Source organism: Crocodylus siamensis, chromosome 3, assembly GCF_052110815.1.
Source record: "Crocodylus siamensis isolate JL-2025a chromosome 3, ASM5211081v1, whole genome shotgun sequence".
Classification (NCBI taxonomy): Eukaryota; Metazoa; Chordata; order Crocodylia; family Crocodylidae; genus Crocodylus; species Crocodylus siamensis.
In genome coordinates, this window is record NC_143397.1 from 221,879,546 (window position 1) to 221,907,094 (window position 27,549).

The following is a 27,549-nucleotide window of genomic DNA, read 5'->3' on the forward strand; positions in this document are numbered from 1 at the left end:
AGGAAATTAAAAATAACTTGATTTAAGTACAATTGTTCTGCATTTTGTTGGAGAGCTTTTTCTATTAGACATCTTAATTTTTTTTTAACTGGGCCATCAAGATCAGGGTGCTTAGATTAAGATTTGCTTTGAAGCTCTCTGAAGTTTTGTAATTTAAACTCTTCTCAAAATGTAATAGCTAGAGTATAAATGCATCATTTGGCTGATGGAAAGAAATCAGTTGCAGATGTACTATTGTTAAATGCTGAAATGCTGAAATGCTGTCACTGTGGATGCATGTACTGAAATAGCCTAATGCAGTTTTTGGTCAGATTCTCATACAGCTAGTCACCGACTTAAAATGGGATGTTTTTCAAACTAGCTGTGACATCCTTTATTATAAGGGAAAACAGAATGGAAGGTTTGTAAAACAGTGCATATATAACCATAGATTTATTAATTAAACTAAAGGTAATATTGTATGTTCTTCTGAAAAGTACATGACTAAGGCACAGAAAGTGTGCTTGATGCTGTACAAAGCACTACATTTAAAAATTTACTGTGAAAGGGTTGACTATGAACAAAGAAAAATGGTCACAATTCATAACTGAAAGAAAAAGCTACTAGAATGTAAATGTGCATGCGCTCGCGCTCTCTCTCTCTCTCTCTCAAATGAAGTTATATCAAGCATTAATAAGTTCTCATCTAGTATATGCTCACTTACGTTATAAAAGTCAGTAGTTTCATGGCTTAAATAACAGTCCATCCTGCTTTACTTGCTACATATTATTCATGCGGTGAGTGGATGGTCCAGGGTAAGAGAACTGGAAGACAGGTGATAAATCACAGCACAAAATCACATAAGAATAAAAATAAAAACTTAAACTTCTCTATTTTCACAGTTTTCTATGAATTCTCATTGAATTAGGTAAAATTGCGCCAACTCAAGCTAACAGTGAATGGTTCTCAAAACTGTCTTTTATGTATTTCTGAACTTCAGAGACTGTAGACTAATAGATCTTAATTGCCTGATAAAAGCAGTAATAGTATTATTTGATGACAGCCATACATTAAATGCCTTCAGGGTACAGACAAGCGTACACTTTAGCCACTTTAAAAGGAAAGGAGGGGCTGTTGCTCATTCATGTAACATGTAACTGTTACATGTTCATGAGTCTAGCAGTACAAGTGAGCTAAATTGCCCTAAGTTTGAACCTGAATGAATCAGGGTTAAACAGTTTTGCTAAACTTTGTTAAACTATGTCTGTCCATATCCTAAGAGAACCATCTTTCTCTATTTGATTGATACGCTTTCAGTGGGAAAAGTCAGTAGTTTAGTCACTTCTGGATTTTTCCCCCCTAAGCTTACACAGACTTTAATCTTACCTTTACATCATTAGTATATTACCGTATGAGATTTAAATAAACCTATCCGACTCAATTAAAAAGCACTTTTCTAAGGCCCCCTCGACACATTACAGCTATTATGTGACTAACTGATCGATTGCACAATTTAACTGAAACCAGCTACACATGCAAAGTACCTGTCGCACTATAAACAGGTCCAACCAGCTATAAAGTTAGATCTTGAACATACGTGATAACTTTATAGCTGGTTGCTATCCAGCTTGAATTAGCATATGTAGCAGGTCCTTCCTGCAGGTGGGAGCCCTGTCAGCTAACCGGGCTCTCAGTAGCAGGTGTGCATCATGCCCTGCCAGGGCTGGGAGTCCTGCAGCTGAGGGACCTCTCCACCCCCACAGCGACCAGTAGCTGTGGGATACTGGGTGCTGCGGAGGGTGCAGCTGTGATCTCCCAACCCTGGGGCTACATGGTATGCCTTTGCAGCCTGGAGATCAGAAAAATCTTAATATATGCATCAGTTTTTAGTCCCCTAAGAAGAACATGATCTTTGCCAAATTTTTATTCCACTTGTAAAAATTTAGATATAACCTGAAAAAATAGCTTTACATTCTTTCCCCAATAAAAATAAATAATTATATTAATTTTATATATGAACTTTTTATATACACTTTTATACATATATTCTCTTAATACTGAACAGAATTACTGCCTTAATGAAGGGTATTTTAAAGCATCATTTCTTCAGCTGGGGGGAACCATTGATAACAGACTTCGTCAGTAGGCAGTTTGTGATCATGCATGTGAGTATGGAAGTAACAGCATCTCTCCACAGTTTTTGCTTGTGCCTTTATAACTAAGCAGGGTACTAAAACTGTCAAAATCCTGCTTTCTCAGGGCCACAGTTGCTTAAATTACCCACACGTCACTTGACTAACAAAGATATTGGTGCCAGGAACTCAGGGGTCTGTGGGGAGTTACAAGGATGTACAGTTTGGGTCTGTTCCAATGTCCTATTAATTTCCCCGAAAGGCTTTTAGTAGAATAATCTGTAGCAGTTAACAAGATACAATTCAGTCAGATAAAATTCTGAAGAGTGTTATCATGTCAGTCATTCTGAAAGTGCTTTTCTACAAGGATGTAGAAGCCATCTGTGAAATCTGTAAGTAACAGTTTTTGAATAAAATCGTTTAATGACAAAAATTGATTACGGTGATTAAAACGAATGTCATTGCATATCAAAGTATGAGGGACATGAGGCATTCTTTAAGCATTACTAAAACAAATTTGCTGCAGACAAAATGGCCATCATTGTTGACTGTTATTTTTTATGCATGAAGATATAAAGTACATTTGAGATATTAATTCACTTTAGCAGAAAAACATGTGTCAAAAGTATATGACCTGCTCATTGTAAGCCTTGAAGCTTCAAAAGAAAAATCAAGATGTATTAAGGAGGTTTTTGTAAAATTCCAGCGCTTTACCTCTTAAGGAAAGACTGTAGTATGATCTTTAAGAATTCATCACACTCACACGCACAAAATCAAGTACTGTTTTATATCAAATCTAGATTGACGACAGTGTTTTCCTTCATCTGTTCTACCCACATAAGAAGCCGGTTTCATAGACTGGATGTGTCCTGGGGCTGAAACCTCTTATAAATATGAGAATTTTCATTTTTTATAATGGCAAGCTGGGTATGGTATCCAGCTGTGGGTCTGCTTATGTATTGTTTGCAGTTTTCTCTGGGCTTGTTTTATACAGTATGTGGCAATATGTTGTCATACAAATTCCATGATTAATGCTTATTTACAAAAGATTGTGTAAATATCTTAGAACTGAGTCAAACAATGTGCAAGTTAAACAGCATGTTTTCTGAATTTTGGAATGACATATCCCAGGAGAGTATTGAGTTGGATAGTGGATGTTCTTTCTCCGTAGAGAGAGCAGTTTCATGTGCTTCATGGAACTGTCATTTTAATATGTTTTTAAAAAGGAATTTCTTTATACATTCAGTGTAATTCGTTATGTTCATACTTGTGTATGCAAACTTGCCTTTTTGTAGGAGTCCTCTAAAAGGACAATCAGTTTCTGTATTTGTTAAATAAGCCAGAAATTATTTTTTTTTTTTATGTTACAACTAATGAAAATTTTCCAAGGCCAGGGTTGTGACTAATATTTTTATGAGCTGCATATTGTAGTTTGATTTTTCTACTGTATGTTTAGACAAGTCTCTCTCATCAAAACCAACATGCCCTAGGTATCATAAATTCATTTTATAGCAATTCAGTTGCTTATCAGGGTACTATGCATTGTGAAATCTCGAGTTCTGTTTTGTAGTTTAAATCTCAGCAGAGGAGTTTGACTGTGATGATTTTTCTACACCTAATTATGAAGAACTCCATTTTCAATTTTTTTTTTTCCTTCTAGGTTCAACTGCTGTATGAATTGGCAGATATCATGGGTAAAGTCTGGAATAAGATGCAAAAGAGAGGTATTCTGTATCAGTCATCCATTTACGTGGAGTCTGTGGCAGGGCCTGCTCCTCCTAGTTCTCCGGTTAAAAGTAGCGTTGGTACCGCTCCACCGGATATCAGCACATATAGTCCATCTGCTGACCTCGGGACCACAACAGAGGTGAGTTTTTCTGAAAAATAATATCAAGTAAAGGAAATCTATGAAGTATGGCAAGTGGCTAATTAAAAATCACAAGGATAAAAAAAAGTAACACCTTTCCTATGTAGAATTATAACCATGTAATGATGCAGTACTCTAAAATTTGGGAAATAAGTGGAGAAAAGGAAAATGATTGTTGTATATCTGGCTCACCTCGGTTAGAATTGGCGGAATGCTGATTCTTTTATAAAGTGCAAGAAAATAACATGCAAGTGGTTTTGTTAAATTATTATTTGAATGGTAGTGATGAATGGTTTATGTTTGTGCCTCCTTTTGCCCCAGTATTTCACAAGTGGTTAGGATAAATTGGGCTGGGAATATGTCTTTAGTGGGAGTGTCTACATGAGATGCTTTCCTGAGCAGTAGACCAATTTACTGTGCAATAAGCATCACCATCTACATGTGCAGACACTTACTGTGCAGTCAGTTGGTCTATTCCATGGTTAACTTGCTGTTTGCAAATGCAGGTGGCAAATTAACTGTGGAGTAGTTACTGCAGAGCCAGGACCAGGAGCTCTTTGCTGCCAGGGCAGGGGGACATTGTCCCAGCCTGGGCTTCACCACTGGAGTCCACCCCAGCAGCAGGCAGCTCTTGGGGGCAAGGATCAATTTCCCAGCCCTTGCTTCAATTGCAGAGCCAGGGCCAGGAACTCCCTGCATGTGGAGAGTTCCCCGCCCAGCCTGGGGGAGGTCCCAGCCAGTTCCATATTATTACACATGCAGACTTCCCTATCCCAGTCTGGGGGAAGTCCCAGCCCCACAGCTCTTTCCCAGCCCCATGACCCAGTTGGCTGATCAAGGCATGGGGCTTGGAAGAGGGGCAGGTCCCAGCTCCCTGCACCGATCCACCAGTGGGGCAGTTAGCAGCGAGCCTCTAGCTGGGCAGGGAATCTCTGCCCAGCTGGAGGCTCACTGCTAGCTGCCCCACTGGTGGGACAGCTTTCAGTTTCCCCTGTCTGAATGCGGAATCCCTGCCCAGCCTAGGACTCACTGCTAGCTGCCCCACCAGCAAATCAGGGCAGGGGGCTGGGTTCTGCCCCTAACCCACAGCTCTTTCCCAACCCCCTGGGCTCAGTCACAGAGCTGGGGTTGGGAGCTGCCTGCTGCTGGGACAGGGGGATATTGTCCTGGCCCAGGCTCTGCCACTAAAGCCTGCCCCAGCAGCAGGCAGTTCCCAGGGGCAGGAACCAATCTCCTAGCCCCCACCAGGGGGGCAGAGCAGAGTGGAGGCAAATCTGCTCCCAAGAGGGAGAACATACAGATACGCTCCCCAGTAGGCTTGCTGCACAGTATTTTTACTGCGTAGTAAGCCGACTTTGAATTTATTGCACACGTAGACATGCCCAGTGTGTACCTGATCATAGCCCATATGGGTTGCACAAGGTTATATAGATAAACATAGTTAAGCTGGGAAAGGAATCTTCCTTCTCTGCCATGCTGCTGAATCAAAGGTGGTTCTGTACCTACATCTGTGCATCCTCTATGGATGCAGTACCTATGAAGTAGTTATTATTTGGCTGATATAGTATGACTTGTGGTTGTGCAAACTGGACAACAAGCTTGATGCTTATAATTTTGCAGGACTATGGCCGTCAAGGTTGGTTGCTTCAGTTAATCAGTTGTCCTGATTTTGCTGTAAATTCAGGTCATGGCTGTACAGATGAATAAGGGGATAGCTAATAAGCACATAAGGATGGGATAGGCATCAGTACCTTGCCAAGTTTTATGGAGTGCCTGTTTCTTAGATAGATATGAGCATGTGGCTAAACCAGTTCTGAAGCAACTGCTTCTTGTCCGAAGCCTAAGACACAAATATGGAATAGTAGATTACAGGAACAGTGTTGTCCAACTAGCAGTTTTCATTCTGGAATTAAGCAAAGTTGTAACCAATGTTGCTTTATACAAGGGTTGGGCAAAATATGGCCCGCAGGCCAAATTTGGCCCACCAGTTGACCCTATCCAGCACTCCAGCCACCATCAAGAGCCTGAAGAGGGAGGGCTGTGTCCTTGGCCTGGCAGGGCCACAAAGTACACAGACTCTTCCACCCTCCACACACCCCTGTATCTATTGTCCCCTGCCACCCAGCTTCCTGTTGGTGCTGCATCTATGTAGTTCTGGCACCACGGCCACTGGCAGCCAGACCCACATGGGATAGGCTGCCATGTAGCATGCTGAGTAGCTGTCCCACCTGCTGCACTGAGCTACTGCTGCTGCAGCACCACTAGGAGGTGAGTCTATGCTGCCATGGGGGGGCTTGGCCTGAGGCAGCAATCGCCAGCTTTGTTAGTGTGGCATGGCAGCAGAACCTCATCATGGCAGGCAGGTGGGTGGGACAGCTACTCGATGCACTTGTATCACACCTGTACCATGAAGGCCAGGTTGCTGGTGGCCATGGTGCCAGGACTGCACAGCATCAATAGGAAGTCAGGCAGTGACAGGACAGGAATGGATGTGGGGGGACAGAAGAGTCTGCATACTGTGCAGCCCAGCCCAGCTCTAGCTGCGGCAAAACAGAGCAGCTCAAGGCACAGCCTTCCCTCCTCAGGTTCCCAGCAGCAGCCAGTGGGTTGGATAGGATCAGTTGGCATCTCTTTCTCCTCCCCCCACCCCGCTCCATCCCCATCCCTCAAGAACTCACTGAAACTCCTTAAGTGGCCCTCCAGCCAAAATAATTGCCTGAACATGCTTTAAACCCTATTCAGGTAAAGTACATGAATTTCAAGGCAGTGTCTGCAAAAAGTGAGAGACAGGGATCTGAATGACGGACTTTTACATAAAATTAAAAAGATGATTGTCATTAAAAAAAAAAAGTTTGCGTGAGCTGCCATTCATTTTTTTTATGTCAGTTCCACAACAGGACTTTCCTTGGGTTTGCTTTATTAATATGTATGTTTATTATCTCTCATGCAAGATCCAGTCATGGGTACAAAATTGAAGATAAACAAGTGTGACAAAATGGTTGCGGTCACCAAACCAACATTTTAACACCTACTGACATTAAAGCCCTTGTTTATTAAAGCCAGTAACCACCACTTCCATACATAGCAGTGTGCTTTTCTTCCTCATTATGGAGAGTGCCATTTTTAGTGTATATTTTGTATCCAAGTACTACCTGAAACTGATTCAGTATTTTTTTTTAATTCATTAGTGGCCAAGATGGTTGTGGTAATATTGAACCAGGTTAAATCTCCATCTTGTTTTTCCTTAAATTGTTTTTCACCATTTATTTTGCTTTTCATTTCTTCTCCTGTTTTCAAGAAAATGTTAAATCCCAGCCAAGCAAAATTTGTCTTGACCTGAACCTAAACCAGGTTTTGTGAATTACCCAACAGAGGATAATATTAGAAAATGCTGACAACAGTTTTCCTCTCTGAGGCTAAGAACATCAGATCAGCCAGCTAGCTGTGTGTTCAGCAGTAAGAGTCAATATAGATGCCCAGTGTTTGCTTAAAGCATTGCTGAAACATCACACAGATTTACTAGCTTTCTTAATACAAATGTGCATTGCATTATCATGCAGCATAATAATTTCAGTGTATTTGTGTTTTCATAAAATCGTATATTGTTCTATATAAAACATTTGTTTTTGTATGCCTTTGAATTCTAGTTTTAAGACAACTGGAAGATATGTAGTAGTGGAGAATTGTATGTAATCTATGACTTACGAGAAAAGCAAAAGTAATATTTAAAGTATGTTAAAGTAAACTTAGGTGTTTGTGCCAGAATGGGATCATATTACATTGAAACTCAGATTTAAACCTATATGACTGGTAGCATGTCATAATAGAATACTTAAAAATAGGGGTGCACCAATAGAGATTTTGGAGACTGGTACTGATAGTCAGTTTTTAAGGAGATACGTCAGCTGGTACCGATCTGATTTCCAATACAGCATGGAGAGCTGCATGCAGTTGGTAAGTCTGTTGTGGTGGGAGGGAAAGGGAACAGATCAACATCCCCCATGGTGAGGGAGGGGCTGGGGCAGGTGCTGCCCACCCAGGGCAGGGCACGGGATGGAGCTGCAGCTTGTCAGGGGAGTGCAGGGGAGGGGTGGCAGCTCCCACTCCTGCACACAACCCCAGAGGGTGGAGGGGCATGTGCCCCCGGATCTGCATGGGGTGGGGCAGGCAAGCTGCATCTGCAGGCTGGAGCTAGGGCTGCACCAGACTCTTCTCAGTGGGGCATGGGCTCATGGTGGGTGGCTATGGAGAGGGCTGCAGTCACCCCAAATTTCTCCATAACCCCACTCCCAGTGCTGCTGTCACTCTCCTGGTGCAGCCTCAGTTCAACACCCCGCTTCCCCCCAGGCATCGAGAAGAGCCCAGGCTGTACCCGGCGCACAGCGGCAGTGAAATTTGGGGTGGCTGCAGCTCCCCCATAGCGTCCTGCCAAGAAGAGCCTGGCTGCCTGCCAACCCCACCCAGTGCAGATCCTGGGACACATGCTCCCCCCCCATGTTATCCCGATGTGCATGTAGCGGTGGAAGCTTCCCCCTCATGAGCCGTGGCTCCACCCTGAGCCCCATCCCACCCTGGTTGGGTAGCACCTGGCCCTGTCCCCCTCACACCACTTCAAGGAGCACAGCTAGGCAGTGTGGAGAGCAGCTCCCTGCAGATAAGTCTGTGGGGGGGAAGGGGAGTGAGGAGAAGGAAGGAGTGTGGGGAGTGCAGATGAGGGCCCCCACAGTGAAGGAAGGAGTGGGGCAGGGGCTGGATCTAGGGGCTCTGTCCAGCCAGGGCAGTGAATGGGACCCCAGGGTAAGAGAGAGGAGCAGGACGGAGCCATGGGAAGTTCATCCAGGGGATCAGTGTCCTTGCACTTAAAAATGGTGGTGGGACACTTGAACTAAGACTCGTCAAATGAGCTTTAGTTCAAACACTGCCACCACAGTTACTGAGCACAGGGACACTTTTAGGAGCAGAGCCAAATGTGGGCAAGAGTGGATGCGGGCTGCTCACTATGGGCTCAGGTCTCTCCACCCCGCTGCCTTTGCCCCAGGAGCTCTGCATTGTCTGTGTGTCCCCTGCTGACCTGGCAGCAGGAAGCACAACTTACCATCGCCACTGCTCCTGGATGGGCAGCGGACCAGCATGCGGCTCCCAGGCCAAAGGCAGCAGGGCAGAGAGCGCCAACCCACAGTGGGCAGCCTGCCTCCACCCTGTGCACAAATCTGGGGAGGCACATGCCCCCTATGCCTCCCCCAGCAGTTGTACTCAGCACCAGGGAGCTGCCTCCCCTTCCCATCCCTCCACACCCCCTGGACTAGTCACTCACTCGGCTCCATCCTGCTCCCTACCACTGGGTCCCATTCACTGCCCAAGCTGGGCAGCACCCCCAGCTCCTGCCTCACTCCCTCCCTCATTGTGGGGCCCCAATCTGGCCCCCCACAATGCTCCTTCTTTCCCCCATGCCCTTTCCCTTCCACAGACCTATCTGCAGGGCGCTGCAGGTATTTACAGCTAAGGAACTCAAACCACTTTACATAGGAATTGCACCACTGGGGTAGTCTTTTGTATATATGCATTGCAAAATCTTATTCGTGCTTTGGAGAGTCTACAGTCTAAAGAGACAGACAGTCAAAGTATAAGAGCTGGCAAAATAACAGTTGAGCTAAATTATTTTGCTAAGGCTTCATGGCATGTCATTGGCAGCATCAAGATTAGAACGCTGGATACTGAAGTCCTCATTCAGTACCCGAACCAGTAGATGTGCCAATTCTGTGATTTTGAGGTGGGCATGATGACCAACATGAAAAAGGAACAAAGACATGAACAGGAAAGAAGACAGTAAAATTTGGGAAAACCTGTGCGTTTTGGAAAGGAGTCAGAGCTTGTTTCTTAGAGAGACCACTTGTACCCTAGACCCTTTCTTGTAGCTGTAAGAAAGCATGGTCATCCCTTCTAATCTAAATTTCCTCTGTGCGAAGGTACTGGCTGAAATGAAATGAACTACTGTGAAGGCTGTTTTATCATCTGACATGGCTCAGGAGGGTGCTGCGTGCTGCCTGGGATCTTGATGCAACAAAATATTTATAAATCCTTTGCTCGTTTAATTGGAAGCAATCACATCTAAGGCCCCAGGTTTTAGCTGCTTTTAAGATGTTTTGATTTGGTTGATGGTAGGCCTGTGCAAATAGGGAAGTATTTGATTCAGGTTTGGCGATTGTGATTCAATTTGGAGATTTGGATCACTGTCCCGAATTGATTCGGCTGAATCGGTCTTAGAAGATTTGGCACTGATTCAGAGAGACTCGGTGACTTGGATCGGTCGGGCTCAGGCAGGCACAGCCAGGCAACTGCAGGTTTTCCTGTAGCTCCTCTGGCTGTGCCTGTCTCTCCCTGGGTGGGGGGGAGCCATGGGAGAAGCCGCCATGGCTGCTCTGCCCAGCCCCATCCCCTGCCTGGCCCCAGCCTAGTCCCAGCGCTTAAAAAAACAAACAAACAAAAAAAAAAAACCACCCCCAGCAATTAGGGCCTCTGGGCACTCATGGCAGAGCCAGCCTGTGCAGTGTGAGTCAGGGCTGCCCCATGGCGCAGGTGCAGCGTGGCTCGATAGGGTTCTGCGCGCTGCCTGGGAGCTGAGGCCGCTAGGTTGAGCTGTGCTGGACTCCAGCTGACATGTGGTGCTGCCCCAACTCCCAGACAGCACACAGGACCCTGCCAAGCTGCGCAGCACCCGTGCCATTGGGCAGCTGCTGCATGGGTGTCAAGCAGGGGGGTGGGTAATACCTGCTGTCCTCCAGTGTCCTGCACTGTGCAGGGGAGCCTTTGCCATGAGCTCTCAGAGGCCCCAGTCGCTGCAGCCAGTGAATGCAGGGCTTTTCTTTTCTTTTCTTAAGTGCCAGAAGGCTGGTGCTGGGCAGGGGATGGAGCCAGGCAGTTGTAGGGGCTTCTCCCACAGCTCCTCTAGCTGTGCCAGGAAAAACCACAGGGGCTATGCCCTGCTGCTGCTTGCCCAGCTGGCATGGGTGGGGCGCAATGCAGGCATGGCTTGCTCTGGGCATCAGCAGGGCATAGTCCCCTCTCCCAGCGCTGCTGCACCCTCATCAGAACTGGGAGTGGGGGCTCTGCCTTGCCATCGCTTGCCAGCTGGTGTAGAGGTTGCTGTCATAGTACCAGGGGTGCAACCTTTGTAGGTTGCTGTCATAGTACCAGGGGTGGGCTCCAAACTTTGGGATAGTTTTCAACCCTCTTAATGCAGAAACAAACCATGTCCCACCCCCTTCTGCGAGGCTGGGATGCTTCCTCCTGGAAGCAGTTCATCTTAGCTCCCTTTTTCTCATGGGTGTGTAACTGCAACAATCATATAAAAATCCCGTGTGTGTAGATGGACCATGTAACCATAGCCCTCTTGGAACTGAAGATAAAATAGGGCAATTTGGTCCTTTGTTCAGAATCTGATTGCCACCCCTTCACTTGGGATGGAGCTATACACTTATATTTAGGATTACTCTGATCCCATTGAAAGCTTTAAGCCTTGCCTACACAGTGTCTCTTTCTCCGAGTATTAATGGTACCATTATAATTGCACCAGTGCTAAACCCAGGGTAGATGCAGTACAGAAGTATAGCTACACTGGGAGACATAGCTGAGTAGCTACAATGCTATACAAAAAGCAAACTAAAAAATCAACAATGCAGTAGACAGGATCTTGGCTTTTTAAGGCTTCCCCTTTATAAGGCACAGCTGCCTGTTCTACCCAGTTGCCTAACAGCCTACAGCTGTCAGCCTCTAACACCAAGGCAGTTCCAGGAAGCTATAGCTAGTGTAAGAGTTTAGTCCTTTTCATTTAAGGATGGGTTATTATTTATATACCCTAAATTGTCATTTTAGTAACTGTGGAAAGAGTGTATTTGTGTCAGCATGGATTTAATTAAAGTAGCCTGCCCACTAAAACCAAACTTAGCCTTTCTAAGCCTTTATTGCATCACTGCAAGTATTGCACTCAGTCTTTGCCTGTCACTTTCTGGGATGTCATCTTTAAAAAAAAAAAAAATCCTTTAAATTTAAATGAAGAGTGAAACAAGTTCGTAGCTGTTCAGTGCTCTCTAGCTGCATGTGTGAAGTTACTCAGCTATGTTTCTCCTTCAGGATGTTTTAGAGCACTGGTAAGGAAGTAGGTGCGTGTAGGGGAAAGGTATAGGCAGCAACATATTTCATAGAAATAGGGGCTGTCAGAGTCTAGGGTGACTAAGAAATAAAGATAAGGTAAGCAGAAGATAAGTCTGGATGGTACATTATAAACTAACTGGTTCAGAAAGACGTGCTTTCGTGGACTTTTACTTCATCAAATGCTAGAGAAAAATTAGTGTGAACTAAGGCACAAGGGAAAACTGTGGCTCAGGGGGAATAATGGAAGTGGACAAATGAATTGAAGGCATCTGGTAGGATAGACAGAACAATCTCCACACCCTTATCCCAGGCTATCCCTGTCCCTGCTACTGCTCTTCAGCCCTTTTGAGACTAGATATTTTCCCTTCCTTTCCCTACTGTCTAGATTCCCTAAGGAGAACATTGAGAATCTTAATGCTGACATCCAGTTGCAGGAGAACTAATAGGAAAAATTCTGTTGTAAATGCACACTTGAGTGGTCTGTACAAAGTATACTGAACAGTATTTTACCATTTCAGTTCTCTAGATATGTGGAAAATTCTTTTACTGAACTTGCATCTCCCATCTCCCTTTAAGATAGAAATTTTCACACTCGTATATGACATTCAGCTGATATGCAGGGTGAGATTTTAAACAGCACTCAGCATTTAGTGCTTTTTCACCTCAGTCTTCATAGACAAGGTTAGCTCCCAGACTGCAGCACCTGGCAGCACAGTCTGGGGAGGAGATGAGCAGCCAACAGTAGCAAAAGAACAGGTTAGGGACCATTTAGAAAAGTTATATGTGTACAGGTCCATAGGACTTGATGCAGTGCACCCAAGAGTGATGAGGGAGTTGGCCAGCCAATATGATTGCAGAGCTGCTATCTTTGAAAACTTGTGACGATTCGGAAAGATCCCAAATGACTACAAAAAAACAAATATAGTGCTCATCTTTAAGAAAAGGAAGGAGGATCGAGGGAACTACAGACCAGTCGGCCTCACCTCAGTACCTGGAAAAATCATGAAATAGGTCCTCAAGGAATCCATTTCTAAGCACTTGGAGGAGAAGAAGATGATTAGGAATGGACAGAATAGATTCACTAAGAGCAGTGGACATGAATGTGATATTAACTTTAGCAAGGCTTTTGATATAGTTTCTCACAACATTCTTGCAAGCAAGCTAAGGGAGTATGGGTTGGATGAATGGTCTGTAAGGTGGATAAAAAACTGACTGGATCAGCGGGTTCAAAGGGTAGTAATCAATGGCTTGATGTCTAGTTGGCAGCTGGTATCAAGTGGAGTGTCCCAGGAGTTGGTATCAGGGTTGATTTTGTTCAAAATCTTCAGCAATGACCCGGAAAATGAGATGGAGTGCACCTTCAGCAAGTTTGCAGATGACACCAACTGTGGGGGAGTAGTAGATATGCTGGAGGTAGGGCTAGGATTCAGAGTGACCTACACAAGTTGGAGAATTGGACAAAAATAAATATCATGATGTTCAATAAGGGCAAGGGCAGGGTCCTGCCCTTCAGAGATGGAACAATCCCATGTACTGGTACAGACTTGGGACTGACTGGCTAAGTAGCAGGTTTGCAGAAAAGGACCCTTGGGGTTACAGAGGACAATAAGCTGGATATGAACCAACAGTGTGCCCTTTTTGCAAAGAAGTCTAATAGCATACTGGATTGCATTAGTAGGAGTGCTGCCATCGATCAAGGAAAATGAGTATTCCCTTCTATTCAGCACTGGTGAGGGCACATGTAGAGTACTTTGTCCAGTTTTGGACCCCTCCCTACAGAAAGAATGTGGACAAATTAGAGAGAATCCAGGAAAAAGTAACACAAAAAGGTTAGGGGACTAGGGCATATGTCTTCTGAGAAGAGGCAGAGGGAAAAGGGCTTATTTAGTCTGCAGAAGAGAAGACTGAGGGGTATTTAATAGCAGCCTTCAACTACCTGAAGGGTGGCTCCAGAAAGGGTGGAAGTTAGGCTGTTCTCAGTGTTGGCAGATGACAGAACAAAGCGCAATTGTCTCAAGTTGCAGCAAGGGAAGTTGTTTAGATTAAGTATTAAGATGAACTTTCTCACAAGAAGGGTAGTAAATCACTGGAACAGGTTATCCAAAGAGGTGGTGGAACCTCTATCCCTGGAGGCTTTTAAGACACAGCTAGACAAAACCTGGGGATGATCTAGTTGGGGGTGGTCCTGTTTTGATCCAGAGGTTGGTCTTGAGGTCCCCTCTAACCCTTATTTTCTATTCTATGATTGACCAAACACTGCTCCCCATGATGGGTACTTTTGAAAAAACAATCTTATATTCTTAATTTTAATCAGAAATGTATTAAGTAGTCAGTAATTAACTGATACAAATTGTTAAACTGTTGTGAAATTCTGAATTTTTTTAATGAAGCACTAGAGATGGTAACAATCATAGGAAACACAGTATGTGAATGTAGCTGCACTTTTTGTGCTTCCTGCCGCAAACTAGCAGCTACAAAGGTACATTCATTAAACAGCAATATATATTTCTATAGGTCTGACTGTGGATGAGGGTTCTCAGATTTCAAACATTTAATTTTCAAACAGTTTTCAAACAGTTCTGTGATTGGAGATTGGCACTAAAATTCACTAACGTGTAACATTTAATTTATATATTTACATTTAGTATATCTTGAGACCATTTTTAAATTAAAATTTTTGTGTTGCTTACACGGTCCTACAATATACATTTAAAACCTTGATGACTGTCAAACAAAAATACCTCATACTCCTGGATATGATTTTTAAAAATTTTACAGTTAAAACATTACTCTAATTCTATTGGGGTTGAATGATTATTTTTAAAAGCTTCTTTCAAGTGCCATAGGCTTACTATAAATGAATATGAAGAAAGCGCAATCTAACAATTGTTTGTATTAAACAGCAAAAGAAGTATTTGTTTATAAGATTCATAAATGATTTATACTTTAAGCTGTTAGTAATTCTTTTCATGCTGACAAGTTGATAGGGAGCACTGCACTCCTGTGTGAATAAAACTATCTGGCTTCCTGAATTTCAATCTGGGTGGTGGTGGTGGTAGAGGGGGAAACATGAGTGAGAGGCTTAAGTACTGAGGCTTAGAAACAGTTAATCATTTTTACCACCCCAGCATTGGAACAAGGAGAGCAAAGGTAGTGCAGACTACAACAGGCCACTTGTTACTGTTTACTTAAGCACAAACAGTGGTAGAAGTGTTTAGTCCTTGGGGAAACTCTGTGATTGAACAAGAACGCAGAAGTTATTTTGATAAGACATAGCAGAAGTGTGGCCAAAGCTGTGATCATCCCTGAGCTTTAAGGCAGGCCAAGGATGAAGGCCTCATATGTTTGGTTCTTCCTGATGAACAAAGATAAATTCTGTTAAGAAAATAAACTCAGTATTTTGGTCAATTTGCAACAATTGGTGAAAGAATTAAATTGTATACTTTAGGACTTGGCATAAGGAGGTGTGGGAAAGTAGTACAGCATTTCTGATTCTGGCTTCATCTTTCTGTAGATCTGGAAACGGAGCAGAAAATTAATGCATAAACATATTTAACAATACCATATTTAACAATACTGGGTGATGGAAATCCAGAATGAAAACTGAAACTGCACGAGAGAAAAGAATATAGTTTCTTATATCACTGCAGTTTCTAAAGTTTTTAATTCAAAGCAACAAATTTATTTCTTTCTAAAAATGTAAATGCATTAAAAATTAAATGAAGTCATACTTCTCCTTTGTGCATTACCTTTACAGACTCTCATTCTTTCAGTCCTTGCACCATGTGCCAAGGTATGCAAGACCAATAAGGCTAGGGAGAGACATTACACATAAAGTGGTCTAAGTGATTGCAAACAGGTTTAAACGTGTACCAGAACAGAAGTTCAGCACACATAAACCGGTTGCAAAATGGCCAAATCTGCTTTAACATAAATCTGGATGAATGTAGTATCAGACTTAACTGATTTAGGTTAAACTGGTTCTAGATCCCCTCCTGACTCAAGCTACCTTGAAGTCCCCCAGCATCCCAGGATGCTTTGCAGTGACCTGAAACCTCCCCCCTTGTAGGACAGCCTGGTGGAACATGGCTCCTGCTCTGCTGCTCCATCCCAGGACCTAGCTGGCACCACCCCTGGGCTGTCACAGAGCTGCACAACTCCTCTGCCAAGCTGCAGCTCCCAGCTCTGAGCAGCATGCAGCCCAGCACAGGCAGGATGGTGGGGGACAGGCATAGGGAACCAACATAGATGCTTCCCTCAGGGTCCACGCAGCCCTGGTTTGGCCAGCATGCTGGTGGGAGGGGAAGGAGGCGGGGAACAGACAGAGATCCTTCACTCAGGATATGCAAAGCCCCAGCCCAGCCAGCATGTAGCCCAGAGCCAGAGGAGAGGCCAACACAGCATCTTCTGTGAGGGTCCCTGTTGACTCCCCCTGCCAGCTCTGGGCTGCCTGCTGGCTGAGCTGGGGCTGTGCCTCCTGAGGGAGGTGTCCGTCTTGGCTCCCTTCACATTCCCACCGCCAGCTCCAGGCTTTGTGCTGGCCCAGTTGGAGCTGTGTGGACCCTGAGAGAAACGTCCATTTTGGCTCCCCTTGTGCCCCTTGCCAACTCTGGGCTGTGTGCTGACCCAGCCTGGACTGTGTAGACACTGAAGGAATTGTCTGTGTTGGCTCCCTACACCCTCCTCTGCCTACTCCAGTAGGGAGATGAGGGTGTGCAGAGGGTCTGTGGTCTAACAGAGCTGCCACCTCAGTTCCCTCCCCTGCCCAGCTTTGGATTCCCCCATGCTGTGTGGGTGTGTGTGGAGGGGTCCATGTGAGTCCCTGGAGCTGTGTGTGGTGGCAGTGAGCAGGGCCAGCCCTGCCCAGCCCCATAGCAGACAGCTCCTGTGCTTCCACCTCAGTCCCTGGCTGCAGATGGCAGCAGCCTGCGGGACCAGCCCCATAACATGCAGCTCCTGCCCAGGTCCCTCACTGCACATGTCAGCAGTGTGCAGGGCCAGCTCCACCTGGCCCAGTAGAGCTCCCACCTGAATCCCCAGCTGCATGTGGAGGTAGTGTGCAGAACCAGCCAGGTCCCAGAGCATGTAGCTCTCGGGCTCCCACCTTGGTCCCTGGTCTCATGTGGGGCAGCCCCACCTGGGCCTGTGGTGCATGGTTCCCCACATTCCCACCTGTTTCCCCAGCGGGAATCCCTGGCCTCAGCCCAGTGGAGGGTGCAACCAGAGCCTTCTGCAGGGGCATGCTGCTTGTAGAGGAACAGCCTAGGATGAGGGCTTATGGAGGGGCCCCATGGGCCAGATTGAGTTGCCTGGCAGGCTGCATCCGGCCCCTAGGCCATATTTTTCCCACCCCTGGCTTAGAGAAACCCACACATATTGAATCAATTCCCCCTCGGGCTTTTTGACTGTCTGTACTTAACCTAAGAGCAAGGCTGTGTGTGCCTGGCCCCAAGATAAAAACTCTCCCCCTCCAAATTCTGCTTTCCGGGGCCCAAATATAATTTTGGTTCCCACAGTTGTGAAAACACATTTATTGCTCCTATCTACCATTACAAAGGAAAATACAGGCCATCCCAACTGCTTAAATCTGTCCACACTTTTGAAGAAGTCAGATAGGTAAAAACTGAATGTTCTCCTTTGTGCTATAATTAATAGTGTCCTCCATAATATATAGGCAAAAAAATAAAGGCCATTTAAAAATTGTCCCTAAATACACAAAGATTTATGAAAACAAACTGCTAGACTTTTCCACCTTCCTTTGGTACCCACTGACATGTAATGCAATGGAAAGACATATGAATGTGTGGAGAAGATATTTAATCAGTGTCACATAGAAAGGAAATTTAACACTGTTCTGAATTGTAAGCTACTAATACTTGTGTAGAGTTTAATGTGTAACCTATTAGAGCCCTAAAGGGTTTGGTAATATCTTGACTCAAGAAATCAGTTCTTGCCATAATGTTGTCACGGTTTGTCATCCCTCGTGCTCCATCTGCACTCTTCTCTGTTCAAGTAGGCTTTATGACTTTGGAACTTGCAACCTCTCTTGGCTCATCAAAGTCCAGCCATAGTAAACTTGTAGTCACACTGTGAAGCCCTCTGTTTTTCATATGATACGAGCAAACTGCTGAGCTGACGAGGCTGGAGTAGAAGGATTGAATGAGAGTTTGAAATGCTGCTTGCTTAGTTAGCACTGTGAAGTGCATTGGAACCTGATGACAAGGTTCTTTGTGTGAATCTGATATCTTTTATTAGACCAACTTAAATAGTTAGAAAACAATTATTAAGTAAGCTTTCAGGTTCAAAAACCCTTCGTCAGGCTAAGGAAGTTTCTGCAATTGATGTGTGCTCTTCCTGGATGGAATGAAAAGTAAAGCAGCCAGAGGCTGGGCTGGTCTGCATACAAGACAGGTAGTCAGTGAAAATGTAGATTGAGGAGTCAATGGGTTAGAGACAGGCTTGGGGGGGGGCGGGGGAGAGAAGGGGGAAGAATAGTGGAGAAGTACCTGGGGAGTCAGATGTCAAGCAGATTATAATGTGTCATAAATCCAGTGTCTATATTTAGTCCATGATTTTTAGTATAATTTTTTTAGAATAAAAGATTGATGCTATAAATAAATAAATACAGAAGGTTTAAAACTAAGTCTAAATATAAGAACTATCAGTATGTCAGCCTTGTTCTTATCCTGTATTATCAGTTGGTATTTTTTCATTGTACTTTTTGTTTCTGTATTTTTTCTTCAGGTTGTTTTCTCAATATAATAATGTTATAACCCATTTATTTCCTAAGAATCTCTTCTCCCACTCTTCTTTTCCTTCTATACAAGGCACTTCTTCCTCTTCAGAGTTGCTCTTTCTTGTTTCTTCTTTGTCCTCTAGCTGGTTTTCCCATTAGGATTTTTTCCTCTCTTTTGTTGTTATTTCTTAATTCCTTCTTTCTGGGCATGTGCACTCTAGTTACTGCAAGGTAAAACTAGTGAATGGGAGCTTACAGTAGGTTGGCTGGTTTGAGGTTATTGCCCATATGCATGCTCTTACTCCATGGTAGATGAAAGTCTAAACGTGTAGTAGAGTTACTGCTTTTGAGAGCTAAGATGCTGTGTATTAATTCTTATCTCCCCTGGATTAAAAGGATGCCCACAAGCCACTACTGCAGGTATTGGTGATGTGTGAAAAACATCTACCCCCTTTCCATTGATTTGCATCTCCATGCCCTCACCCTGATATAATTTTCTTTTAAAATGTTATTCTTGTCCTCTTGCTCTTAAACCTCTTTTCTAGTCATTTCCTACCTCTTTCCTTCCCAGCATTTCCCTCCACAGAAGCTCCATAATACAATGCAGCTATATATTCCAAAACATGTTAATTTTCTCAGTTGTTTCTGCCTTCTGTAAGGTTTCAGGTTTCTAAAGACTATTTTTAGCTTCCAGTTTAATTCCTGGGAGACGCAAGACTATTTCTGTGGGTATCTCTCCCATTCATTGCTGCCTTTCTTTTGTATGTAGATATCCTGTATGTGAAGACCTGCATGATTTTTTTCTTTTAAACAGATGCCATTAATTTTTAAATGTGGTCCAAAATGTAAATATTGTAAAGTAAACCCTGAGCATGCTGGTGATTCTGTCTTTGGGACTAGGGACAGACATTATGCATAAACTGGTTTAAGCGATCGGAAACCAGTTTAAACCTGTAACAGAACAAAAGTTCAGTGCACATAATCCTGTTTCAAAATGACTGAAAAGAGTTTAAGATAGACCTGGATGAATATAGTATCAAACTTAAAGGATTTATGTTAAATCAGTCTATCAAACTTTTGCCCTAGATCCCCTCCTGACTAAAGTTAATTCAGTTCCCCAGCATCCCAGGATGATTTGCACCTCCCCTGCAACCTCTCCACCCCTCCCCACCCCCCCAGGGTGGGTGAGCTACCTTTGTTCTCTGCTCCAGCAGAGCAAGGTGCATGGAGGGCTGTTCTGCAGCCCTGGTCTTGTCTGTGTCTGTCAGCACATGGGATTGGGGGGGGAACAGAGCCCCCTTTCCCATCCACAGCCTTGATCCCTGTTGTGGGAGGATTTCTCCCCAGGCCCACACAAGGCACTGATGAACATGCAGGAAGGTGGGGAGCAGTTTCTCCAGCCTGGGCCAATTCAAAATCCCCTGCCTCTGTGGGGGTTCCCTGGCTTGGGCAGGGCTCCCCGAGTCCTGCCTCCAGTGCAGAGTGGGAATTTCCCCCTTCCACCCCTCAGCATGGTCCAATGCTGGCTTAGCCCACCCCCCAAAGGTGTGGAAGAAACAGTCCTTCCAGCCTGGGGCCAGACCCTTATCAGCCCTCATTGGATCCCTCCACCTCAGTGGGGGTTCCCTCACCCAAGCAGAGTTCCCTGAGCCATGCCCCTGGTGCAGAGGGGGAGTTCCTCCCTCCCACCTTTCTGCACAGTCCAGCAACGGCTTAGCCCTGCCCCTGCATGTGTGGGGTGGGAGGCAAGGAACAGTCCCTCCAGCCTGGGGTTAAATCAGCACCAGAACATGCTGAGGAGGGATTTCCCACTCTGCACTGGTGGCAGGGCTCGAAGCACCCTGCCTGGGGCAGGGGAACCCCCGCTGAGGCATAGTGAACCCCCCATGTGGGATGATGCAGGGCAGCAGCTCGGCCCTCAGGTGGAGGGACTGTTCCCCCACCCTGCACCTGTGCGGATGGAGCTAAGCTGGCCAAATCATACTGAGGGGTGGGAGAAGAATTCCTCCCTCCAGCAGGGCTAAGGGAATCCTGCACAGAGGACTGATGCCTGGCATTGGCTTTGCTGCAGGCTGGAGGGACTCTTTCCCCGCTGCAGGGAGACAGCAGAGGTTGGGGGACGTGCTGGGCAGCCAGTCAGAGATGGGTTCCATTTGACTGCATTTGGGTGCCCTTGGCAGTGGCTAGGAGGCTGGGAGGCAAGCTCTAGCACCCCCTGGCGTCTGGTCTGGACCACTGCAGGCATCTGGCTGCCTCTTTGGATGCAAAAGTGAATGTCAGTTCACTTCATTATTAGCTCAGTCTACCCAAATTAGAGAAACCTGCAAAGATTGAATCGATTCAGCCTCAGGCTTTTTGACTGTGTGTACTTAGCCTGGATGTTTAAAATTCCTTTATGTTTAATAAACAAAGTTATTAACATTATAGAAGACATTTTGTCTTTCTACTACATTCGTGTAACATTGGCAGTGTTGTTGAGACTTCTGACAAATCGTGCATGAGTTTTCCTTTTTAAGTTCACTTCCAGACACGTATTATGCATACAGCCCTTAATTGCATCTTGAGTGAAAGTTTAGATTTCATTTTAATACAGAGTTCATATACATTGTTTATAAAGCTTTTTCACCTAGAGAAATGAAAATGCTAGGAAGCATCTGCAAGTCGGGCAGCCATCAAGATAAACATAGTTAAAATCATGCCAATGCTAGTTTAGTTTAGGAAACTGACCACCTTGGTACAGTGTATGTTGGTCTATCATTGCATGTCAGCAGAACTGCCTATTGCATAAACTGTGTATCCCATAAAATAGAGTGTGACTTGCATTGTGTGCTTCAGGGTAGGTGCCCACAATTTATATTCTTGGTATACATTAGGGCTGTGCTTCTCAGCCTTTTTGGACTCAAGGTACCCTTCACTGATCTGAAGGCACACCTCCGTAACTTTTGTGAATTGAATGGTACCCAGTTTCAAAAACTAATTTATATATTATAATTTATATATTATAGAGTTTACCTCCTTGCCAGGCAGTGGGTGTGAGGGATTGATCAGGCAGGTACAAGCCTGAGGCTGCACTTGTCTACTTATATTCTCATGCATTGTGACACCCTTCAAAAGATTTGTCAGCACCCCAGGGCGCTCTAGCACTCTGGTTGAGAATCACTGCCTTAATCTCTGGCATTTATAGGAATGATATATGGGAATTAAATATCTCTGATATGTTCACATTTTCTGAAACTCAGCATTTACTGCTTTTACATGTCATTGCACATTCCTTCGCCCTTACACATTTACATGCCTAGGTTTATGATAGATAAATGCAGTTCTTAAAGGTTCTCCCAACTGCTGTCACAAGTAAACTGTGCCAAAGTTTCTGAGGAGTGTGGTGCATCATTATTTTCAGCAAGATCTGTTTAAAAAAAAAACTGTGGGAAAATGATTCCCTTAGTTTTGTACAGCAGAGAGTTATCTGTATCCTCAAACCACTAAACAAAACCAGCCTTTCTGTGGAAACGAATAAACAACATAAGATTAAACCAAAGTGCATGGAACATCTGAACCTATGAAATTAAAAAAAAAAATCCAATTTGTAAAATGCAAAGCTTACCAAGATGGTAGTGTGTATTATCATTGAAATGTGCCCCTTTATGTTTAATTTACTATTATTTTCTTTTTTAACTATTCAGAAATGTAGAAACCTGCCAAAATTTTAGGCAAAAAAGTACACTTGCATATAAAAAAAGATCCTGGCGTATCTCCAGTGGGGATAGTGAGGGCATGTGAGTTGGGGAGGGAGTGACTGTGTTATACCCTCACCTCTCCAGCACAGTTTGTAAATTAAAGTTTGGCCAACTTTATGTGCCAGCACCAGGAAAAGAACTTACTCCAACCCTGGAAAAAAAAGGAAAAATGCACTTCATAAAATGAAAAAGAACTGAGAGAAACAAATCAGTCCAGAGAGCATCAAAATTGGCTTCAATCTTGATTTGAGCTGAACATGAACATATTTTTAGGTTTAAATAAGTATTGTTTCTCCCTTTTCTTGACCCTTAATTGGCCTCCATTTCTTGATATCCTATGAAATCTATCTCAGGGTCTCAGCTACAGCAGCTTGTCCTTGGCTGGCTGCTGCCTTCAAATCTCATGAGCTCCAGGGCTTCCCCTATGTTCCAAAATGCCTCTCAGCCAAGAGTCTCTAGAGCATATGAGGTTTGAATACAACAGCCATCCCAAACACAAATGAAAACTTCATGATGGAAACAGCCTATATGAGGGCCCATTAGGAGGTCAGTTGTGGCAATGTGGGAAATCCATTAGGACACTGGGAGTGGTGAATGGGGAGGTAGGCTGAGGAAGAACCATGTGGTTGGGTTATGAGAAAGTAGTAACAAGGATGCAGAATTTTGTATTTAAGAACCTGAAAACAAAAGTTGCACTTGCCATTATTGGTAATGAAATAGGACAGGAGAGCATTAAGGGTATAAATAGACATTGCCAAATGAAATGGATCATTTGTACCAGGATATGTGATTGGGTGAAACGCACATTGCATATTGTCCCACCTGCTGATCTTGTGGCACAATGACAACGTGCTCCCTGCCTGCAGGGATGTCTCTGTAAGAGACATTTGGATGTTTATCTTGCTGGGATCCTATGACCCTTGCTGACTTCCTGCCCTGGGGCAGGGGGCTGGACTCGATCTGCTGAGGTCTCTTCCAGCCCGAATGTCTATGAAAACTATGATCTAACAAGTAATACAAGCATTGTGATGAAGGTTTCCACTTGTCCTATTCATTCCAGTTTGGACTGGGTTGGTTCATCTCCAGGTATCTCCTTCTCTTCTCCATTTTCTTACAAAAGCTCTGGCTCTTTCCCTGTTAGAAGCATAAATGACAGCAAATATGAAGGGTGCTCTCCCCCCTCCATATACATATGCATACTTTCTCCACAACACAGTGCCCAGTTTGCTTTCCCTGTCTCTCTCAAGTAGACACAGTACTAATACTCTTATTAGTCTCTACTTGGAAATGCATACACATATTCTTTCCTCACTCCCAACTCCTTAATCTTTGCTAAAAGGATTACTTCCCTGGTTCCTTAATCTTCCCTATACAACTTCCCTAGTTCTCTCCACACACCTCAGATCCATGCACTATGAACCGTCTCTCACTGCTTATCCACATGTAAACAACTATGCCCCTCTTCACAGTTCCAGGTTAACCCCACCTCTGACTTCCCATTTAAGTCTTGGGTCTTTAGCTGCCACCCTTCTAAAGGTAAGAACCCATATTCCTCTACCTTTGGACCAGGGTTTTAGGCTGCAGTGTCCTTGTAGTTAACAGTGATTTTTAATGGAATTCAGCACATGCAGCTCTGCACGGTCTCCCAGGGACAATGACAGAGTTAACCAGTAACCAGCCAGGTTCCAGAAAGCAAAGTTCTATTTATTTAGACCAAAAGCATTACAGAAAAATGGATTATAAAACAATAAATAGCTTAAATGTGTGTCTGCATTACCCAGTAATTGTCCTTCTTCCACATAAGCCCCTAGCAGATATCGTCTCAAGCTTCACTTATTAAAATGCAGGGTAAGTGACAGCCTCCTAGGTCAGAGCTCTGTCTCTTTTATATAGCTTTGTTTCTCTGTGTTTGTCAGGTCTCTTGAACCAGAACACCAGTAAAAGCTGTTTCCCCCTGCAGTTGAAATAAATACTGACCTATTGCCTTTATTAGTGATTTACATTACTGTGTTTTCTTACACACATCCCCAAATAAAACAACACACCTTGTTTTTGGAAGGTAGGATGTATGAGGAAAGATTATTCCAGAATTATGTCCAACTGTGTGAAGTAAAGTCCTGTATGAAACATAATGGGTGCCAGTAGACATTTGCTCTGATGTGCTGTTATTACAGTGCATCAGAGCAGACTTGATTAATACATTCAGCCAGGGCATCTCATGTATTCAGTGTCCTTGTGATTCAAAATGGCAGTGGGGGCACTTTAACTAAAGCTTATTGAACAAGCTTTAGTTAAAGTGCCCCCACCGCCATTTTGAAGCACAGAATGCTGAATACATTAGACACTGTGGGTGTTTTAATTAGAGCAGCTCCTGAGAGTCACTCTAATTAAAGCACCCACCACCGGAGCACAATTAAAGATGCTCAGTGTGTCTAGGAAGTGTCATCAGAAACTTCCTAGTGTGGCAGATTGCCTCCTGTAATGACACACTTTCTTGACATTTTGCATTTCCAGAAGGGCTACTCTGTGTCACAGTGGTAGGCCCGAGATCCTTGCAAAAGGTAGTAGAAAAACTATACTTTTGTTACTGTAAGTAGTGCTTTATATAAAATTCCTGGAAACAAAGTGCTATTTTGACATCACAGACCACATCAAGATACTACCAACAGCTCATTTAACGCTTTGGGCACAAGCTAGAGTGCTCACCCAATAGCTATGGCTATGAGACGGTTAACACAAGACTCATCATCTTCAGTTTGCTGAGCAGGCACAAGCAACAGCCATGGTTGTTGCATGACATGCGCAGTGTTGCCAGTAGTGCCCCATTTCCAGTGAAGAAAAGGGCTTCAACACTGTCTCTTAACCCGTTCTCCTTAAAAAACTGGGGGACTGTGGTATTGACACCTACACAGTCAAATGGGTCGCCAACTGGCTGGAGGGCCGCACCCAGTGAGTGGTGGTGGATGGTCATTTTCGACCTGGAGGGATGTGGGCAGTGGGGTCCCCCAGGGCTCGGTCCTTGGGCCCGCACTGTTCAACATCTTCATCAATGACTTGGACGAGGGAGTAAAAAGCACCCTGTTCAAATTTGCTGATGACACTAAGATGTGGGAGGATGTGGGCATGCTAGAAGGAAGGAATAGGCTCTAATCAGACCTAGACAGGTTGCAGGGGTGGGCGGATGAGAATAGGATGGGGTTCAACACTGACAAGTGCAAGGTGCTACACCTGGGGAGGAAGAACCAGCACCATACCTACAGGCTGGGGAATTCCCTTCTTGTCAGTGCAGAGGCAGAAAAGGATCTTGGAGTCATCATTGATGCCAAGATGAACATGGGCTGGCAGTGTTGGGATGCAGTCAGGAAGACCAACCGCACCTTCTCATGCATCCACAGATGCATCTCAGGTAAGTCCAAGGAGGTGATCCTCCCCCTCTATGTGGCACTGGTCAGGCTGCAGCTGGAGTACTTCAAGAGGGATGTGGACAACATGGAGAGGGTCCAGAGGAGGACCACTCGCATGATCCGGGGGCAGCAGGGCAGGCCCTATGAGGAGAGGCCACGGGACTTGAACCTGTTCAGCCTCCAAAAGAGAAGGCTGAGAGGGGATCTAGTGGCCTGTTACAAACTAGTCAGAGGGGACCAGCAGGCACTGGGGGAGTCCCTGTTCCCCCGAGCACTACCAGGAGTGACTAGAAATAACAGTCACAAGCTGGCAGAGGGTAGATTTAAGCTAGATATCAGGAGGCGCTACTTCACGGTCAGGGCGGCTAGGATCTGGAACCAGCTTCCAAGAGAAGTGGTGCCTGCTCGTACCCTGGGGGTCTTTAAGACAAGGCTTTTGACAGTCACCTTGCTGGGGTCGTTTGACCCCAGTACTCTTCCTGCCACGGCAGGGGGTTGGACTTGATGATCTGCTCAGGTCCCTCCAACCCTACTAACTATGAAACTATAAAACAGCTTCTTCACTTACAACACTCTAATTTTTGGGGAGCTGATTTTGGGGGGAAATGTTTGTCTTATGTATGAGAAAATCTCATTACCCCATGCACCCCTCCCCCCCCAGTGACTTCAGATTCTATAGCAGGGGTGGGCAATTATTTGGGCCCGAGGGCCACATAGGGAGTTTTGATGAGCTGTGGTGGCCTGGGTCAGAACCTAGCCGCCCTGGCCTGCAGCAACTCAGCAAAACTCCATATGGGGCTTAGAGTGGGTGGGAAGTAGTGTTTGGGAGCAAGACACACATGATCTGCTCCCTGCACACCGTGTCCTGTGGGAGAGATGGGGGTGTTTGGGTGTGTGTGGAGGGGATGGGGACATGTGCACATGTGTGGAAGGGCCAGCCAGGGATGAAGGGAAGGTGGGGGCAGGTGTGAAGCAGGGCTTGTCCGGTCTGCAGCTGCCCCCTGCAGCACTCCACGTGGGGCTGAACTCCTCCTGAGGCAGCCCATGCCATGCTTCTGCCCACATCCTCTGGCCCCTGCCTGGGCCCTGGCCAGTTCACAGCTTCTGACAGGGCTATTCCCAGTGTGGCTGCAGCCAGCTGGGTGCTTCTCTGCTCCCATTGCTTGAAGTGGGAGCCATCAGGCTGAAGATTCCCCCTGCCCACCCACCCAGAGTGGCGCAGCAGGCGGAGGAGCCACCATTAATGGTGAAGGGAGCAGAGCAGCACCCAGCTGACTGCAGCCGCACTGGAGACAACCCAACCAGAAGTTGCACACTGACTGGGGCCTGGGCCAGCAGGGCTGTTCTCATCCCCTTGCCTCCAGCTGTGGCTCCTAGTCCTGGTCCTGCCCCCACTGTACCACTCTGGCTCCAGCTCCCAGCTGTCTTATACTTGCTCTACCCGACTGCTGCGATCAGCAGCCACATGCAGGCAGGTGGAGTGACTGGGAGCTGGAGCCAGAGCCCCCCACACTGAAGCAGGAACCACCCAGGTGAAGTTTCC

At 45.2% G+C, this 27,549-nt stretch overlaps 1 protein-coding gene across 4 annotated transcripts in view; it reads left to right on the forward strand.

The window, feature by feature from the left end:
* VPS13B (vacuolar protein sorting 13 homolog B) overlaps positions 1-27,549 on the forward strand; it is an 883,845-nt gene that overhangs the window by 493,361 nt on the left and 362,935 nt on the right. For all 4 annotated transcript variants that reach the window (XM_090040420.1, XM_090040419.1, XM_090040417.1 and 1 more), the window contains one exon: positions 3,772-3,978. In XM_090040420.1, coding sequence (XP_089896546.1) covers positions 3,772-3,978 — 207 coding nt within the window. The remainder of the gene's footprint in view (positions 1-3,771; positions 3,979-27,549) is intronic.